This window comes from Merops nubicus, unplaced genomic scaffold, assembly GCF_000691845.1.
Source record: "Merops nubicus isolate BGI_N331 unplaced genomic scaffold, ASM69184v1 scaffold5213, whole genome shotgun sequence".
Lineage (NCBI taxonomy): Eukaryota > Metazoa > Chordata > Aves > Coraciiformes > Meropidae > Merops > Merops nubicus.
The window spans coordinates 336,091-355,289 of NW_008596863.1; the positions used below are offsets into that span (position 1 = coordinate 336,091).

General features: G+C 39.7%; 1 protein-coding gene across 1 annotated transcript in view; it reads right to left on the reverse strand.

Annotated features, from left to right (window-relative positions):
• Positions 1-19,199, reverse strand: part of GPR133 (G protein-coupled receptor 133) — a 149,292-nt gene that overhangs the window by 46,039 nt on the left and 84,054 nt on the right. The window contains exons 16-17 of the mRNA XM_008936510.1: positions 5,700-5,803; positions 3,173-3,284 (exon numbers count right to left, since the gene is read on the reverse strand). Of these exons, the coding sequence (XP_008934758.1) occupies positions 3,173-3,284; positions 5,700-5,803 (216 nt within the window). The remainder of the gene's footprint in view (positions 1-3,172; positions 3,285-5,699; positions 5,804-19,199) is intronic.

Genomic DNA, 19,199 nt, shown 5'->3' on the forward strand with positions numbered 1-19,199 from the left:
AACTGCAAATTGTAGATACATCACATTTTCCTGTTGTGCTGGAAAAACACAGTGCTGCCTAACGTACTATACTTCAATTTGCATTTTCCTGTGTCTAAATAATGCTTCACTTTCTCCCATAACACACTCAGATCTTTGAAAGGCTTTACTAGCCTAAAGATGGCTAATTATTTTTAATAATATGCTGCTGTTTGGGATTCTGTTAAAAAAAAAACAGTGCTCTCTAGTCTATAACAGAAAGTAAGTAACTAAGACAGCAAACCGTTCTGAAGAAAAAAATCCATCTGTTGCTGAAAGTCTAAGGGAAGTCATTAATCTGGCGTGTGGATAGCAAAGAGATCTTAGGGACTTGGCAGAATGAGAAGAAAATGCTCTGTGCTTTCTCTAGAAGAAACATATTCTGGTTTCAGGAATAACTGTCCTCCTGGAATATGTCATGATCATTTAGGACTACTGTTTTAACATCTTCCTGATGTTAGGTATCAAGAACCAGCCTTAAAAAAAAAAAAAAAAAGTGTTCTTGGATGTATTAGAAAGATCAAAGTCCTATTCATGGAAATACAGTTTTGTGGTTAAAAACTACTCCCATTCTACAAAAGAAAATTCCTGTAGTATAAATTATTAAGCAATGCATCTGAACTTACCAGGCAAATACTGTGTGCTACATCTGGAATAAAAACCTAAACATCCCTTAAGACAGAGATGGGAAAAGGATGGAGAGTTTAGAAGCAGCCATGCAAGGAAGTGATGCCAGCTCAGGGCCTGTCTCTGTGGTGCCATTCCCTATTGCACTGTGGTTCCTCAAGCAACTGGTACCACTCGTCCTTTCAAGCAAGGGCACTTCTAAACTCTTCAGCACTAAACACACCCATCTTTAGCAGAAACAGAAGATTAAGCTTCTAGTGTAAATACTGCCTCTCTTTTTGTAAGCTACCATTTAGCAGTCCAATTAAAGCAGCAATTAAAGATATGAAAAATTATGTCAAAGCTAGTGAGAGCAGAGCATGCAGAAGGTAAGGACAGGAGACTGATAAAAGGATGAATTACAACACCCCTGATCCCAAGAGGTTAAAACCACAAAAAAAAAAAACAAACCACCAAAGGGTAGAAGACAGTATGTACATCATTCTTTTCAACTTTAGATCTTCAGTGTTGTGCCCTACAATTACTGTTGTTACAGAGGAGATAGGGATGGAACATCCATGGATTCTGTGAAGTGTTTCACTTCAGAAAGCCTGTGCCATAAAACAGGTCTTGCTCTCTCTGTGCTACTGTTTCAATTTGACTAAAGTTTTAAGTAGGTTTAAGATTAATGAAAACATGCACCTATTAAACTGCAACTTAATTCCATGTGAACGTTCCATAAGCTTAACTACATCTGCTTAACTAAATAAGCAAGACACTTCTGCAAGGCAGTGTAGGTGGACACTGGGGCAGGTCTCCAGAGAACACAGGCTCTGACTACATCCAACTGAAAACAGGACATGGAGCTAATGTTCCATGGTATTTTAAAAGAGTGGAGGTGACACTGGCCTTGATAATGTGAAAAGAGGTTTTACGTATTATCTGAAATAACTCACTCGGAGTGTCCAAAAATCTGGAACAGATGAAAAAGGAAAAACCTGTGAGAAAGACACCCTGTTATGCTGAACAAATTTTTTGTTGTCCTCAAGCCTATGTCCTTTCAGCAGAGTTTTGACTCTATACTCAGAAAGGATTATTTTAATGCCTTGTTTCTGCTGTCTTCAGTTTCAAGTGGTATTTTTTGCTGCTTTCCACTGTCTCCATTCCATTTTCATTCTAAACCATTCCCTATCATTTTCTTCCTTGTCCATTACCTTAATCATTCAGGACCTACCTGAATGCTAAACAGAAAAAGAGTGTGAACTTAGTTTTACAAAGTGCTTTTAGATCCTCAGGTATTTGTATTTACTTGTATTTACTTGTACTGAGAACAGAAAGATTACTAGAAATTGCTCATTGCTTGTCAGATGTGGAGCAACAGTTGGTCACTGAAGTAGCCAAGTTTTGAGCATTACAAAAACAGAGCACACTGGAGGATTATTTTAAAATTAGGCTTGGTTTCTGCTTTTTGCAAGTGTGACTTTCAATCAACAAACCTTATGTTACTTTAAATAGCATTTTTAAAACAAATTGGTGGAAACAAATTGGTTTCACTGGTAAACAATATTGTTAACTTGGCATATTCATCTTAATCTAACTCAGCTCGTTTAGATGCCAGTTTTAATGCTTTAGATCCTGGTACCCTGCATAAGGAATTCCCACCTGTAGTAGCAGATCCATAAAATCAATTTGTAATTTCAAATTCTGATCTATGTGATGAGGCAAAAAAAGCCTATACATGCACAGAGTTTAAGCACCATGTAAGCAATATGAAGGTGTTTGTCATTTCCTTAAGCAGCTGCCTTAGATGTCCAGAGAAGTATGCACATGTTTTATGACACTGAGGATCTTGGATTAAACTCTTACACAGTAATACAATAAATTTGCTGTTCAGAAAGCCAGCTTTTCCTGCCACACAAATAAAACTTTACGAGCAAAGAAACCAAAGACCTTCTGTTTTGCTCTCCAAGAAAGCAGAAGAAATTGCCACAGGTCTGTCAAGAAGCTCATTATCTTCCAACATGAATAAAATGGCCTTTTAATGTGGGAAAAAAAAGACAAACTGTACTATAGCAGAGAATTGATGATTAAAAAAAAAAACTCTCGTTCCCCCCAAAAAACAGAGCATGACCATAACAGAAATACAAATACTTTACCTAAATAGAAAATTCGTACAATTTTCTTCAGTACAGAAGTCCTACACTTTTCCATACAGAGGATGAATGGGAGAAGGCATAAACCATGTCAGGCAAGTCAGCTGTGCCATTTGAACACACAACTGAAACACCTACTGCACCACTACGCTGATTTTTCTGTCTGAGGGGGGCACAGCTCTTTCAGTTTTGCAGACATCCAGACATGGCTCAATACCATGATAACACTATTTGGATGCACAGAAGGTTTTATCCTTGTGGTAGAATGTCATTTTTGGCTAAGGCCTGTAAAAAATAGGAGATCTCATATGCAAAACACTTTCTTGCATGTGGCACATGGCCCTGATTCCACAGAGGTGCTAGCAAAAAGCACACTCCTTCCTTTCAGCACTTACTGTCCCAGGACTGAAGTGGAAGCTGGTGAGCAGCAGGATCTGAGCCACCAGGACAGCAAAGGACAGGTTGGCGTGGATGTGATAGCGCTGGTTGCGGATGGTGCTGACGGACCTGGCAGAAGATACAAAGACACATGACTAAATGTTCAAAAGCAACATATTTATGATTTATTGGCAAGCATTTGGATTGGCTTTTGGTTATTCTTTGGTAGAGTTATCATGATTTTTTTGACCACTCCTTCCACCACTTATACAGATGGGCAGTGCCTGTCTCGGCAGAGACCTGACCTTGATTACAACATCGTTTGAACGTATCTCTCTTGGCTTTGCAGGAACCGGCTGGAAATCTGACAAGAACATGTTTTCCTGGGATTTTTCTGATCTCGTGTTTCTGTTCTCATCCAGAAATAGGAAGCAGAAAACAAACAAAAACATTTATCTGAACACTTCATGCCTGTCGCATAATTTTATTCTCCTTGTTAAAAAAACAGAGCAGTACTAGCAATAACAGGTCTTCTCTGTCAATCCATATTGCCTGCCAGCCCCTACCATCAGCCTTGCTCATTTCAGGGACCATGTGGCTATGTGAATGGCAGTACTTCCTCCACACAACACTAAACACTCCCATCTTTTCATTGCATCATGCTGCACAGTGATGGCTTTTGCAGCTGCTGGTGACACATCGTGTGCCACCTGCAGCAGGGTGGCAGGGGCTGGACCATGCAGACGAAGACTTGCTGTCAGCCCTCCTCTTCCAGCACTGCTGCACTCAGTGTTCCATTAGAAGGGAGTGAAGAGGGAGACGACAAGAAGTACTGATGTCCTAAAAGTAGTTCAAAGAGGCAAGTGGCACTGCCTGGTGCCAATGGCTTTCTAATAAGGAACTGCATGGAGTGACAGACTGGAACATCGTTACCCAGAAGGCAATCAGGACTGTCCTCCTGGGAAGCAGCCACTGTTGCCAATACGTGGAGCAGCAAAGAACTTGCCAGATTCCTCTCCACTTACCTCATGGTCATCTAACACTACATTGCAAAATTTTACTTCAGCTGTTTAATGAGGCCCTGCTCTCCAGTGAAAACCTTTTCAAATTATTTTTAATTGGCAAGCTGAATGATCCTGGATGTAGGTGGGGTGCTTAACCCTGTGGCAGTCAGCTGAGTCCAAGCTCTATTTCCAAGTCTTCTCTTTGCCTCCAGTGTCCTGAGGTGTTTTCAGCCCTGTTGCAGCTACACCGTCTCCTTTTGCTCCTTTTTCCTTTCTAAACACTGTAATATCCAGTTTTGCACTCAGATAAAAATGGAGCTGCTTAGCCTAAACATGCCAACAGGGCAATGTTAGACAGGCAGATGCTGGACTTATTTAAGAGTGGATTTTGCCACACGGTACACACTTAATCCAAGTATGACCAGCACAGATCTTGACACTTGGAATTAATATGGGGTTTGGAACAAACAAAGATTGCAATCAATTTACTAGGTTTCAGCAAGCCCTTTTTCCTAGAAACTGGCCTCTTAACAGGATGTCCAAAAGACATGCTTAGGCACAGAAATCAAAAATTGAACTCTTAAGTAGGAAGAACATAGTTTAGTGTGTGAAAGGAGACAAGAATCTCATTCCTCGCTCTGCTCCCAGTCTGCTGTGCAACCTCAGACAAGTTGCTTGACCCTTTGTCATGTTTTCTAGGTTTTATTTAGACGGAAACTTCTACAAAAGTTTTTCCACAAATGTTTGTACCATGCCTAGCTGAACCTCAAACCAAATTCAGTTGTCACTACTAGAATATAAACAGCCCTAGAGACCCCAGAAACCTTCCCAGCACAGACAGCCCTCCAAGGGGCTGCTGTGCTACCGGCAGGAGGCTGCAGAGATCCAGAGGATTTAAACATAAGCCATGGAGAGAATTTCACACTGCCTATAGTGTCATCCATCCTGCTAAAGCAACACATTAGAAAATTAACCTACTAGAGAACAGTGAGGTATTTGAAAATAAATGTAACTGTGTACAAGCTCTACGAAATAAAAACGAGGCAGCTAATGTTGACCAAGCCTTTCTTTCTGGGCTTCCCTTTATAAGCATATTGCCTTACAGACAAGACAGTTGGAAAGCTGAAGGAACTACTGATTGTATGCTCCAGGCAATCCCAAGATGTATGTAGGGGGGGAAAAGAGGGTGATTCTGCAGTCCTTGTTCATATTGTCCTTGTTTTGAGCTCTTACAGCATCCTTACAAGATTCCTGAATGATAGTGAAACATGGGAGAGTTTAAAGAAAATCCAGCAATCCTTCATAGGAGGAAATAGCTTGCTACATAAAGTCCTCTCCATTTCAGGAAATGAAAGTAATTTAGAAATAACCAACCAAGTGTTACAAACACATCTGCAGAATCTAATTAAGGAAGGTTGTAGAATTAATAGCTTTTGGTTTATCCTGAGCACCTGAAGGTACTCTACCCGGTAGCCTGCAATGCACTGCCTGGCTTTCTGCACCACAGATGCTCAGCAGGTATTAAGTTAAAATTACTCACGACAATATAGCAAATGTGACCAGTGTGATCGTCAGGCAGAAGATGGACAGAGCACAGCCAATGTAAGTGATGGAGGAGAGGGCCACCTGGTGTTCTCTCGTTAGCTGTACACAAAGGGAAAAAAAGAAATAGAAACTATTAATTGATTTGTTGCACCACAGAGCCACAGGTCAGCCCCCCTGCACATAGTGTTTCCTCCTCCATCCACCCGTGTATAAGGTGATGCTCACAATCATCTGCTGCTGTTTCTAACACGGGAAATGAAGACCCAGCTCCAAACTCAGCTGCACAGCCAGGGCATCCACATGCACACGGCATTTTGATTCTCTATTTCATACATTGGTATTTCCTCAGAATAAGTGGGTTCCTCTGCTGCTGCAACACCATCAAGCCTGAGATTAGAGCATTTTATTGGGCTGCACAAACACTGCCAGCAACGGGATCTTCCACAGCTCACAGGGCACTTTGCTAATGCTCTCACACTGCAATAATTTACATCATTGTGCAAATACCAGAAGTGCTTCTCAGCAGTGAGAACTGACAAACCAAGATCACCCATGAATCATGGGCCATTTATAGCCCACTTGTTTTGTTTAATGTATCATGTTTTCAGCGCTTGTGAAGGAGCTGGACTGACATCTACAGAATGGAAAACCACAGAAAAGACCCAGCACGAGCAGTCAGAGTGCAAGCCTCTTGTCTCAGCCTCTGTTTTTACATACAGGCATCTTTTACAGAAGTAATTCAATTTTCATGAACTTTTAATCTGTAACTCCATAGTGCCCACCACTGGGATCTATGTTAAAACCTGGAGAGATTCAATGGGGGAGGGACAGTGTGTTTTGATCATCTTAAATTAATCAGAAAGTGTGCTTTAATTTCCCATGTAAGTTCTCATATGACAAAAAAGGCACACCCAACAAAGGGAGCCAGGCAGTGCTAATATATAATAAGGAGAACAGAGCTAGGCAGGAAAAGTTTTCTCATCTCAGAAGAATTTTCAAACATTTTTCCTGACTTGAATTTAGATAGAGTTGACATTTGCATAAACTGAACATTTTTTTTTAAAAAAAAAAGGAAAATGTAGTTAATCAAAAGTTTTAATTTTGGTGCTTGAAATACTATGTTTAAATTCCTATCTTGAAATGCATTCAAAATATTTATTTATTCTGAAAAAATACTGAAAGGAACAGTATGTCTTCCATTTATTTTATTTTTTTTACAGTAACTCAAATAAAAAATAATCCTTTCTCACAGTTTGGGATTTTTTATTATTTTCCACACACATAATAAAAATTCCCCCTCAAAAAAAATATTTCATTAGAGCTTATCAAACCAAATCACTCCTACCAATAAGCTTCCCATTAAAATTCCTTTTAAAGGAGAGAAATAACACGACATGCTGTTGTGAGAAAAAAAAAAAAGTGCTTTATATGTACGTTTTTCTTGTAATTAACTGCAAACAGTGTCAGCTCACGTGCAGCAAGTTTTACAGCAGAATGGACTGTGGCTTTCTCAGCAATCTGAGAACTATTAAGTGATGCAGAAGCAGCACTGAAAGACAACTGTTGCTATGGTGTGACTGTACCTAGGAAATATGATGCAGCTCTTCAGTATTTTTTCTCTTTCAGCCAAAGACACATTTCTTTTCCCTGACTTGGATAGAATCAATTACAGAAACAAAAGGGTTCTGTGTGCTGGACCAGCTTAAAGGGTCCATATAATTTAGACAAAAAGAGCTTCTATCATCCCTCTTCCCCAGATAAACCATGTATAGCAATTCTTCACAGATTATTCCTGAAATAGGAATAACTTGTATGGTAAATTGAGCAGTTTAGAAGTGATTTCCTCATCAGGGATATTCAAGTCCAAAATGCATGGACTTTATTCCCTGATTGCTCCAATACACATCCTTTTCTCTTGCTACAGGTGGCATGCAGCTCTACAGAGGGAGGAGGAGAGCAAAGGAAGTTTTTCCAGCTTCAAGTCACTCTGCAAGCAGTATTTCTCAGCTGTTCAGGGCTTTCTTTCACTTGTTTCACTCCCAACACCTGCAGCCAGAACATGTTCCCTACAGAACTGGAAGCTGCTCAGTGCTCATTTAGATGTGCAGTGGTCTATCACAGGGTTTGCACTGGCAGAGGCAGGGAAGATCTGCAAAGGAAAGGTAATGGCTTACTGTCACATGCAAGTACAGAAGACACAGGGGTCCATCTAGTGGAAATGGCAAAAATCAAAGCCTTTGTTTTTTTTTCCATAATGATCCAAGAGAAGGTAATGAGCATACAAACATCTTTTTCTAACTTATTTCTATTATAACCAGCATGCCTCTAAGAAAGTCTTTCTCTGGTTTCAGCTCAGTCTGCCTCCAGAAACACCTGCATAGCAAGGCAAGGTGTGAATCAAGTTCTCCCAAGTTGAGCCTGTATCACTTAGAAACCAAAAAGGAGGAAAAAAAAAATTCTCTTATTAACAAAATCTAGAAGATTCATTCCAATGTAAAACAACCTACATAGGTCCCTGCATCTACAAACTGGAAATTGCTCTTGCTCTGATAAATGCAACCAAAATCTGATGATGCATAATGAACGATGCTCTTAATACCCACATCTTTCTGGCAACACTTTCTCATCCTTCCTAGTGTGAAGGACAGAAAGCCTGAAGGTATTTTGGAACCATTATATGTTTATTAGGGAAAAGGTGGAGCCTGCAATAGCTGTTCTCAAACTGAACTCACAGGTTGGAGGTGTGCAAGAAAGCAGTCCCAGTTCACAGCAGCTCCAGCTGGTGAAACCAGCTCCTTTCTGGGGGTGATATTAATTGCAGGGGGAAGGATACAAGTAAAAAAAGCCTGGAACGATATCCAGGGTGTGGAGCCTCATTTCTAAATACAGGTACATGGTGCAGGAGATGAGAGAACCTGTATTTAAAATATCAGGTCTCGACTAACTTCTCACAAGCCAATTGTTACAGCACAGCTCGACGTTGTGTGCCTGTGATCACACTCTAAGGGATAACAAGCTTCCAGTTTTTTTAGAAATATCTGGATTGTCAAATCTTGTGCATCATCAATTAACAAATAATTTCCTATAAATTCCAATTCATCTTATCTCAGCTTGTTTTTTTTGGAAATTTTCAGACTTTGTGCATGACATGGAATGTAAGACAGGAATTTGGGATGATCCTGTAGTCAGCAGAAAAATTCTAATCAGGCTATAATGATATTACTAAAGAAAATATTGTTTAAAAGTATCAAATAAAACATTGAGCAATCTGTGAAGTAGTCCCATGAGCCTGATTCTCATGTTTCCCCCAATCTGCATTAAATTATTCTTTTCTTCTGAAAGGTTTTGCTTTTTTGAGTTTATGTGGTCATTTTCTTATTCTGCAGCAAGCTGAAAAGCTGGGAAACAAGCTCATGAAGTCATGAGTGTTAGTAATCATGAGCACTAAAAGACAGATGTTTCTTAGTTTCAGCTTTGGCAGTCAAATAAAAAATTCATACTCCATATAAAATTCCCAGCCTCTCAGTGTAGGCTGTAACACCCTTTACCTTGCAAGTGTTGCTAATAGCATGGACAAAGATCTGATGGTTTCAGCAGTTACATCCATCTGCAATATTATAGTCTATTGTCTTACCCTTTTTCTCCCTCACACACAAAGTGAGTACATTGCTCAACATCGTTATTTTGGAAACTCACAGGCAACCAGATGGCCTGAGAAGTGATCCTGGAAAGACACCAGTTCAGACTCCAATTATATATTTTTTTCCTTTATGATGCTGTTAATAGCAAGAAAATGAGTGATATCTAACTCCTCTGTTTAAAAATAACTGTACAGGAAGATGTAAATATATTCTAATGGGATGGTACTTTTCATCACTGGAGTATCTGGAGAAGGTCCGTTGAGGCTGGAAGGCTTGTTCAGTGTGCTATACATGAACAATTGTTTGATCAGTATCTAGAACAGAAAACCTACTTATTTATGTAACACTAATGAGCAACTGTATACACAACACAGCACAACAACCCCTCAAAAAGCTAGATGGGCTGCAGGAACACAAAATAGCAACTGGTCAGAGAAGAGCATCTGTCTGGGCCAGACAGGGCCAGTGTCCCTTTCAGGTGTCACGTTCTTTTGTGTGAAATTTGCACTCCTGCCCCTTTTTTTCTCATTATTCGTGTCTCAAGGATCTGACTGCTTGTTTTCTGCTTTGCAAAGGAGGTACTTTTGGCTTGTCCTCAGAGGAAGGGATATTTTGGGCAAGTACTAATCTAAAATTTTCTTCCTTACATACTGCAAAATACCCCTCCATGTCTGGCTGGGAGGCAACAAGTGAGACAAAAGGGTCTCACATCAAAAAGATGAGTTCAAATACTTAAAACAAGGTTTGCAATAGCTGATCCTGAAAGAGTTTGTCCATATGTGAAATTACAACTTCACAATTTAGTCATCAAAAGCAGTAATTTCATTGTCTAAACTACATTTGGAATCTCCTTTCTGAGAAGCAACTCATCTTCTTCCAAAAAAAGACAAGTTCTTGAACCAAAAAATGGTTTAGAGCCTTTAAAAAAAAAAGCCCCTGCAACCTAACAACTATATCATACCTATCATTTGTATTTTAGTGTTAATTACCAGTAGAACACAGAATATGGTATTTTTGCATGTGCTTGTATAGTGTATGTATTTATGAACTCAAAGTTTTTTGTTTAGTGGAAGTTTAAGACACAAAAATTGTACTTGTCCTTAAGTCCAAGCATAACAGCAAGGTATATTTTAGTGTTCCTTTTGGTCAGTTTTCCATCTCAAAGAAGCATTTCTACCATGAAGTTACTTACAGTGATGTGTGTTTTTTACCCTGTTTATCAAGCAGATTGAGATCTGCTGTGAGATGATCAGCCACTGCCTTGGGCTGAAATCCACTCTCAAACCCTTCTGCAAAGGTTTGAAACAATATCTTATGAGACATTTCCTGGGGAGAGGGAAGGGAAAGAAGGAGAGGTAGGGGTGAAATATTAAGGCTCAGCCAACCCTATTGAAGCTGCACCTTTAAAATGCAATCTGAATCCAATTAAGGAAAGGATGAATAATTAACTTTGGCAGCCTGAGTGTTTCAGAGACATTAAATCGCTGGCCTTGCCTGATGACGCTAATGGTTTTAATTGCCTCCAGAAAGGCTGCTGAAATTCAATTTCAGTCCAGTGAGGCCTTTATTTATATATTGAATAATAATAACAATACAAATCTCTGTTTTCCTTCAGCTTGCCAAGCACTTTGTTAGGTACATAACATCATGTTTTTTTCCAATTAACATTGGTGTTCAGGAGCCTCAGTCTACTCCCTGAGACCACAAGAGTGATTTGAGTGGGGCTGTACCTAATGGCATTGCGCAATCACTGCTCACAGAAAAAAAAAGTCTGACGATTCAGACTTCTTTCCTCAAACCACAATGTACCAGGTACAGTGAGTTTAGAGAAAAAAAGGCCTCTGAGAGTCACGGTTTGCAGCACAATCATCTTTATCAGCCATTTTCAGCAGAACTGCTTTTGAATTCCCATTCTCTATTAAGTCCACAGCTCCTGGTGATCAGCAATAAAGTGCTTCGAAGGGGGTTTTCAGGATTAAAGTCATGTCTTCCTACAGCCAGCCCGACCTGGTGGCTGCTTCTTTAAAACTTCACTATGACGTGAAAAAATTAGAATTTTCCAAGTACCTTTACCAAGGTATTAATTAGTATTTTTAAAAGCCCACATTGTCTTCTAAAGTAGTCCTGGGCAAGATGTTATCAAACAGTAGGTAATCTGCTCATTACAAATCACACTCAGCAAGTTTTTAGTTCAAATGAAGCCTGAAAGAAGCATGGCAGGGAAGAAGGACTCAAGTTGTGAAGCGGTACCAAATTATAATCAAGTTTGGGGATCAGAAAAGCAGATATTTGCAAATTCGTCCTCATATCTCTGCATAACACAAAGTAGTGTGTTTTTTCTGCATTCATTTCTGCCGTGTTTCTCCACAAATGCTAAATGCTGCATTTACAGCAGATTAGCCTCTGTGAAACCGAAGGAGCTACTTTTGCTCACACACCTAAGACTTGTACATCTGTTCTCTGCTTTCTGTTCCAGCAGGAGCAGACTCATCCTGTTCTCCAATTAACAGCACACTGAAGTCCATCAGAGAGGGCTAGGAGGAGAATAAAACCCAGCGTGGGTCCAGCGGGCTCTTGCAGGCAGAGAAATAATGGTTTCTTGCCAGACTCAGATTTTTCAGAGCAGTTGAGGATAATTAAATACTCAGCTCCCAGTAAAATTCAATGAAAAGTGGTATGTCTACCTCCCTCATCCCAGGCTTGGGCTTTGATTCAGAAACATCCATTTCAATTCAGGACTGTGGCTAGCTGTGCCTTGCAACACAGCCAAGAGTCTCCAGGTACCCTGAATTTCCCTTACACCAGACTTTGGGGAGAAAGGACATAAAAAGGCCAATTAAAGGAGGCACACTGAACTCAAGAGTATGGAAGGGCTGAATTTAAAGATACTCAACAGAGTATCTGTGATGGATAAAGGTTCAAGTATCATAAGATTTTTATAATGCATGGGGAAATCCTTTAGTCAGCAAGAAGACCCAGCTGCCAAATGGTTCAGTGCTTTCATTTTCATCATAGAAAGGAAGTCTGTGTTATTTTGTTAAGCATTCTGATTAAAATAGAGTTCTGTTTCATGCTCCTCAAACAAAAGAGTTCTTTTGACCATTATAGCACTCTTAAATATTTGTGCTTTTCCAAAATAAAAAGTCATGGTTTGTTCTCCTCTGCTGAGTGAAATTCAGTAACTGCCAAACAATTCTCTAAGGAATTCGAGGGATTTTGTATCCTGCAGCATTAGTCCAAGTTTTTCCATGTAATTCTATGGGATTAAGGACAGGACCAGAAAGTCAACTATTTCCTTCCATGGAAATCAACAGAGCTGTGCTGGCATAAAAGTGAAATAGCGAAAGAATGAACAATGGCTCCAAGTTAAAAATCAAGATTAGTGCCCAATTTTCAGGAAAGATGAGCACGACTATAATGAGGACAAAAGAACTATGATGCACAATCTTACTGTGAACACATCAGTGAGACGTGTTCCTCCGTGGGGACGACATTCACAGCAAGAAAATGGAGGGGGAAGTGGAGGGAGTGAGAAAGAGCAAAGAAAGTTTACAAACCAATACTAGAATAAACACATGTGCTGATTTATCTTTGTTCATCTGATGGGTAAGAGCTGTCTAAACTGTCTGTAGAGATCTCTTCAGTTAAATAAACTGTCAATGGTAATAAACAAGGACCAAAAAAAAATTGCAATGCCTATCCAATTTTTAAATATGCAACACAAAAGAAAAATTACTGGACTAAGGCATTATTCTTTTTATGTTCCCAGCACTGAAAAGCATGCTGAGAGAAGTAATTATATTAAAATTACAAAACAGCAGAAATTGGAGAATGCCACATTATTTCCGTTTCATTGTCCTATTAGTGCACATAATCTGAACCTCAGCTAGTTGAAAAATTTAAGAAAAAAAGGTTATAATTTCAGACTTCTATTTTCATGCCCCCCGAGTGCAACATTTGATTAATAACTGCAATATTAGATTTACAAAAACAATGCTTCAAACTTACAAATTACACACCTATCCCACATATTTTTAAAGCATTTCACGATATTAGAACATTTTCAAAACAGCCTTTATAAACACAAAGAGATGCACTTTGTTCTTGGGCAGCCATACATTGCCAAAACTTGCTGTCAAATCCAGCTAGAACAGTGAAAAATAAAACAAAAAAACACACGTTACTCCAAAGAAGAAATTTGGGATGTCTTTCCTTTTGTAAACAGAACCTCATAGCCAACTTTCCAAGCATTTTCAAAGTCCTGTGCTCCCTAAAGATGTCATGGGCTGTCTCTAAAGCTCCAGTTGCAAGATCAGACATTTTAAAATATTTTCCCCATTGTAAACAGTTCTCTGCTTTCAAGGCGATTGGTGGGAAGCTTGAACTATATTGATTGATAATCCCTTCGGAATTGTGGAACAAGAGCTATAAATGAGATGAAAACCAAAGTCATTTCTAGCTTTAGAAATACAGAAAATATGTTTAAAAACCAGAACAATTTCTACCACGGATTGTACTACACTATTACTTTGCTGAAAACCTCCATCCACATGTGAACTTTATAGCAGTAATTTTTATACCCTCATAGTTGGAAAAGAAAGAAAGAGGAAAAAACAGGGGGAAATAAAAACAGTTTAAGAGACTAGTCTAGGAGCCATAAATATTACAGTTGTGTCCTGCATTGGTCACCTGGGGGAGAGGGACCCAAACCTCAAACTCTGTTTTGTTGTGGGAGACGATTTCCCCTTTAAAAGGATTTTTGAACTCTGGGTCCCCAGGTGTCCACCATCCTTTTGCTGAAATGACATTTATGTGGCAGATGGTCCAAATAGCCTGGCATGCTTTGTAGTTGTTGGATAGCTATAAAAATAAAAACTGCCAGATGGCTGGCACGTTTCCTGGCAGGAGCACAGGGCCCCACTGACTGATGAGAGGAAGTAAAGCTGCCCAAAATAAAATAATAACATCTGAATTTTCTTTGGAATGCTTTTGAAATGTGGCTTATTCCACGTTGGGTTTGATTCCTGTTGTCTAGGAAGCACCTTGTGACATCCCTCTCTCTGACAGATTTCATCTGTCCCTCCCACGCCGGGAATGGGAGGTACCTCTGGGTGCTGGGTGCAGGAGGTGGTGTTGCAGGCTGAGATCTCCCCAGGCTCTGTGCCAGCAGAGGATGCCTACTTGAGGGGACATCTCATCTTCCATCCTCTGCCGTCCTCATCCAGGTTCAAGCTGCAGCACAGTGGAGGACTGTTGTACTACAGTACTACAAGAAAAGCACCGCAGGGAGCACATCACCCTGGGTGCCCTCTACTTGGACTTTCTCCAGAAGAAGCAAACATAAACCAGTGTAAACACGTCAGGCTAAATGGATTATTTATTTTTCCTACTGCAGCTGTACTAATGCACCATTGTCTCCCCAACGATAACATTGCAGGGCAGCTGGCAGGATGGGTTTGTCCTGACTGCACCAGAAGCAGCAAAAGAAGGAGAAGGAGAAGGACAGACATGAATCCCCAGGAGTGCAGCCTTAGCAACGATTTGCTATGAGGGACTCTTTAACTCTGCCTCAGTTTCCCTCATCAGAAAGAGGAGTCTGACCAGAGCAATGAGTTTCCCAGAGGAGGGCCACACACCTTAGCTAATGCCACAGAACTGCTCTGAATGCTCCACTCACGTATTTTGTTAGGGAGATAGAATTGTAAAATTCTCAATCTTACTAACTTGATCAGAGTTGTGAAAAGATTTCTTAACCAAGTTTCCAAATTCTGATCATGTGCTGACCTTAATTTCATCCATGCAACTTTACGAAGGCAATCAAGGGCTGAACATGTCCCTTCAGGAACACTCTGTTCATCTTTGGTTGCATTTTACCTTCATTTAATTTATTTATTCATTTAAAGCAGTTGATGATCACTGATCTCCAAAACTCCAAATAAATGCTATCCTTTCTGAAGTTAAAATCAAGATGATAAATGAATCTCAGCAAGCAAACATGAATTTGGGCCAGCCCTGATACAGCCATAACAGCAGAGTGATAAAGACACAAATAATTTTGGCGTTCCACGTGGGCCAATTCATCAGCAGGCTGACGGGTCAGTGCCAGGCTGACATCTGAGCACCACATGGTTCTAAGTTTTTCCAAGATGGTTATTTCATTCCTGAAATAAACTTGTTACTCCTGCTAGTGCCCTGCATCTCTGAAAGCAGCTGAACTGCATACCTGGATCTCCAGCTAATCAGCAGTATTGTTCATGCCTTTCTTTCACAACCACTGTGCCTTTAGAGCATTCAAGTTCTTGCTGAAACTGGTATGAAATCTGGAGTAGTGCTCAGCTACACCTGTAATCTGAGCTCAGTTTTAGCTAATTCAAGGCATTCAAAACTCTTTTTCTTCACACGCTGCTGTATAGAACACAGGTATCAGAGTGGATTCATTTTGTCACATTTAAGTTAAAATTCCAGAATTTAAATTTTTTCATTGTGACCTCTCTCTTTCAATTTTTGACTCTGAAATATTGGAATAAAAATGTTTTTTCATCTCAGTAGGTTTTAGTCTTTTGACGTTACTTCCAGCTGGCATACAGAAGAATAAGGACTGAATTAATTTAACGTGTTCTGTGTGAAGATTAAGAAGAAAACTCAAGAAACTGCAGCTTGTTCCTAAGAACTTTCTTGCATTTCTATGCAACCTGGAAATTAGCCCCACCTGACAGTCTACTATATAAATGTCTAATAATTTGTCAGCATCCCTCATCTCATAAAACTTCAAGAATTCAAGAGAAAGCACCATCACTTGCAAAACATCCTACAATTTTGTTCCTCTGAATGTCTCACTAGTATAGAATGAAATCTGTGTGTGATGTAATTCCCCCTCCAAGCCAGGTGCATACAGTACTAACACGGTTCTGTGTCTTATAATAAAATTGCAACAATAAAAGATCCTGAGATTTTTAATCTGAGATTTATACAGGCATTTATGCCCACAAGAAAAGCACAAACTGTGTAAGTATAACATAGAACCGTAGAAACTGGTTTGGGTGGAAGAGACCTTTAAGATCATCAAGTCCAACTGCAGATATATACAGATCTGCTGGATATTGGTGAAGCTGTGAAAATGAGCCAGACCAGTACCAGCCAACAGGGAGGCACTGGGCCAGGGTCACTGTACATCAAAGCTGACAAGATCTGCATCATCCTGTTGTTCTGTAAGTGGACTTAACCATGAGAGGAAACAAAGAGATGAAGTTAAGTGAGGAGATTCTTGCTTGAATTTAGCATAAGTCCAAAGAAAAAGTCACCATCCTTGACAAATAGTTATCAGACAAGCTCAGCTCTGGTCATCAGAAATGCTCACCATAAGAATTTTTTATGTGACAAGCTACTTCTGAGGAAGGTCACTTGTTTTCTTTATTTGTTGCCTGGAGACACCTTGGCTTTCTTTGAACTCAAAGAATCTGCTGGACTCTGGTTGTGAACAGCACACTCTAAAAAAAAATTAATGTCTCATTAATGGAAAGCTTATGCTTTCTTGGTTTTTTTAAGCAAAAAGAAAATAAATCCCATGGAGGATCTGAGAGAGTCAGAACACTTGCGCTGAACTGATGTCAAGAGTTCATGGATACCCACATCAGCAGAGTTCTCCCAGGTCTGAACCCAATGCATACATCCTGGTCTGTATTAGATCTCTTTAGAATTATTGATACTCCTTCTTTTGGTGTGGGTGGGTTGTTTTTTTTGGGGGGGTGTGTTCTTTAGGGTTTTTTGTTGGTTTTTTTTTTTTTTTTTTTTTTCTTTCCTGTGCGTCTGCTTGTCTTTCTGCAAGGGGTGGTAGAACTATTCATACCTGGTTTTACTGTTCTACTGACTGATACAACAGGTTAAAGGCTGTTATGGTGCCCTTGGAGAGGATGTCTGTCTGTTTGTGCTACCCTGTCAGCTGCATTTATCCATGTGTTAGAGAGAAAGGGTGTTGTGGTTTGAGGCTTGGAATGGGGTCGTGACCTTCCAGCAACTGGGAGGACCCCGGGTGGGGGTGAAACTATTGTATTCCCTCCCCTTCCCACACACACTCTGATAAGAGGCAGGGAGTGGTTTCTTGTTTCACTCCGGCCTTGGAGCTCAGAGAGGAAAGTTCTCCTTTCACTCCGTGGGACCCTGGAACCATTTCTGAGGGTTTTGTATATTTTATCTTTTGTATTATTCCCCTGATCTTTATATATATTATTTTCCTTACCTCCCTTTTTCATTTTCTGTTCCTTGTTGAACAATATACTTCATTTTTTTTAAAAAGTGTCTCTCTCTCTCTCTCTCTCTCAAGGGGGTGGGGAAGAGTCGAGTACATAGTTCTGTTCCGTGTGGGTCCTGCCCTGAACCCCTTTTTACACGGAACCAGGACAAAGGGAAATTATGATTTCCATAGGAGAATGGAAGTATAAAACACCCAAAGTAGAATTCCCTGAAGAATGAATTAACTTTTTTGTACCAAAATACCACTTTTGATGAAAACCTCTCCACTTCTCAGGCAATCCATTTCCAATAATTTATTTACATTGTTCATTAAAAGCAGAGCCCTTTCTGTAAGAAACAGAATCTAGACAAAAAATAAATGTTCTGTCAAAAATAATCTTCATGTGGAAAAACTTCTGTTCTATTTATACAGCCACAGCTATATAATATCTATATAAATAGAACTGTTCAGATGTGGGCAATTGCATACTCCCACCCTCTTTTTCTTGTCTCATATTATCTGTTAACTCCATTTATGAAAAGAAAAACACAAAATTCAAGATCGAACATAACATCACTGCACCAATTTCTTGGAGCACTGACAATTGAGTATTCCAAGGGCTGATTTATATGGGCCCTCTGAACCTTGGCTTATGTATTTCAGAACATGGTGAATAAACATGTATATGTGTTTAAAATCCACAGCATTTTAACATTTACTTAACAGGGTTCCAAGGACGCCTGGGAGAAGTTTCCAACTGTCTAGTTGATTCAGTAAGCTCTATTGCTTAGACACATAAAGCAAATACTTAGCAAATGTTTTAGGAATTTGTGACTGAGCATTGTCTGCTTGTATAGCTCAAAAGCCAGGCAGCTTGTCTTTGCTTGAATATTAACTTCATGCCAGTTACAAAATGATGAGGATAACAATTTTTTTCACTGGTTAAAAAAATTACTACCACAACATAATGTTAAACAGTCAATTGAAAATGTATATCTTGGTCAAAGACTTGAGATGAAATCTGATGAACTCGGAGAGAGGGACTACTCGATAGGAACTGAGAAACAAGAGGAACTGGAATTAGAGCACACTGAAGGGATGACATCCTTCGTTGGCTTGTCGGTGGCAATATGACCTGAGAGCCCACGTAAGCCCACTCTCATTGTCACCATGCCGTGACATCAGCCTTCTGCAGGTGGTGGGAGGGCAGGGCAAAGCAGCCACGGCAAGGCATGGATCAGGTTCTGTGCTCTACAGAAGAATTCCCTTCTTTTTTCTGTCCATAGTTGGGATTTAGGTGGGAGGGTTCAAAATACAACAGAAAATGATGGGAATAAATTTTCAATTTTTTAAAAAAAACAGCTCTACTTTATACAGATTTTTACAGTAATGTGCCACATAGGGAATGGTTTTATGCATCAGCGTGACTAGGTCTGTCCATCTCACACACCCATGTAACATCTCAGCAGCACTTTCATTTTGTTTTCTAAATTATCATAAAGGAAAGAAATGCAAAACCATTCCATGCAAACTTTGGTAGATGCAAATGCATCAGACTGAAAAGTTAAGAAGGGAGAAAATATTGAAAGTAGAACCATTGAGCGACTGTGAGGAACAGTCCATT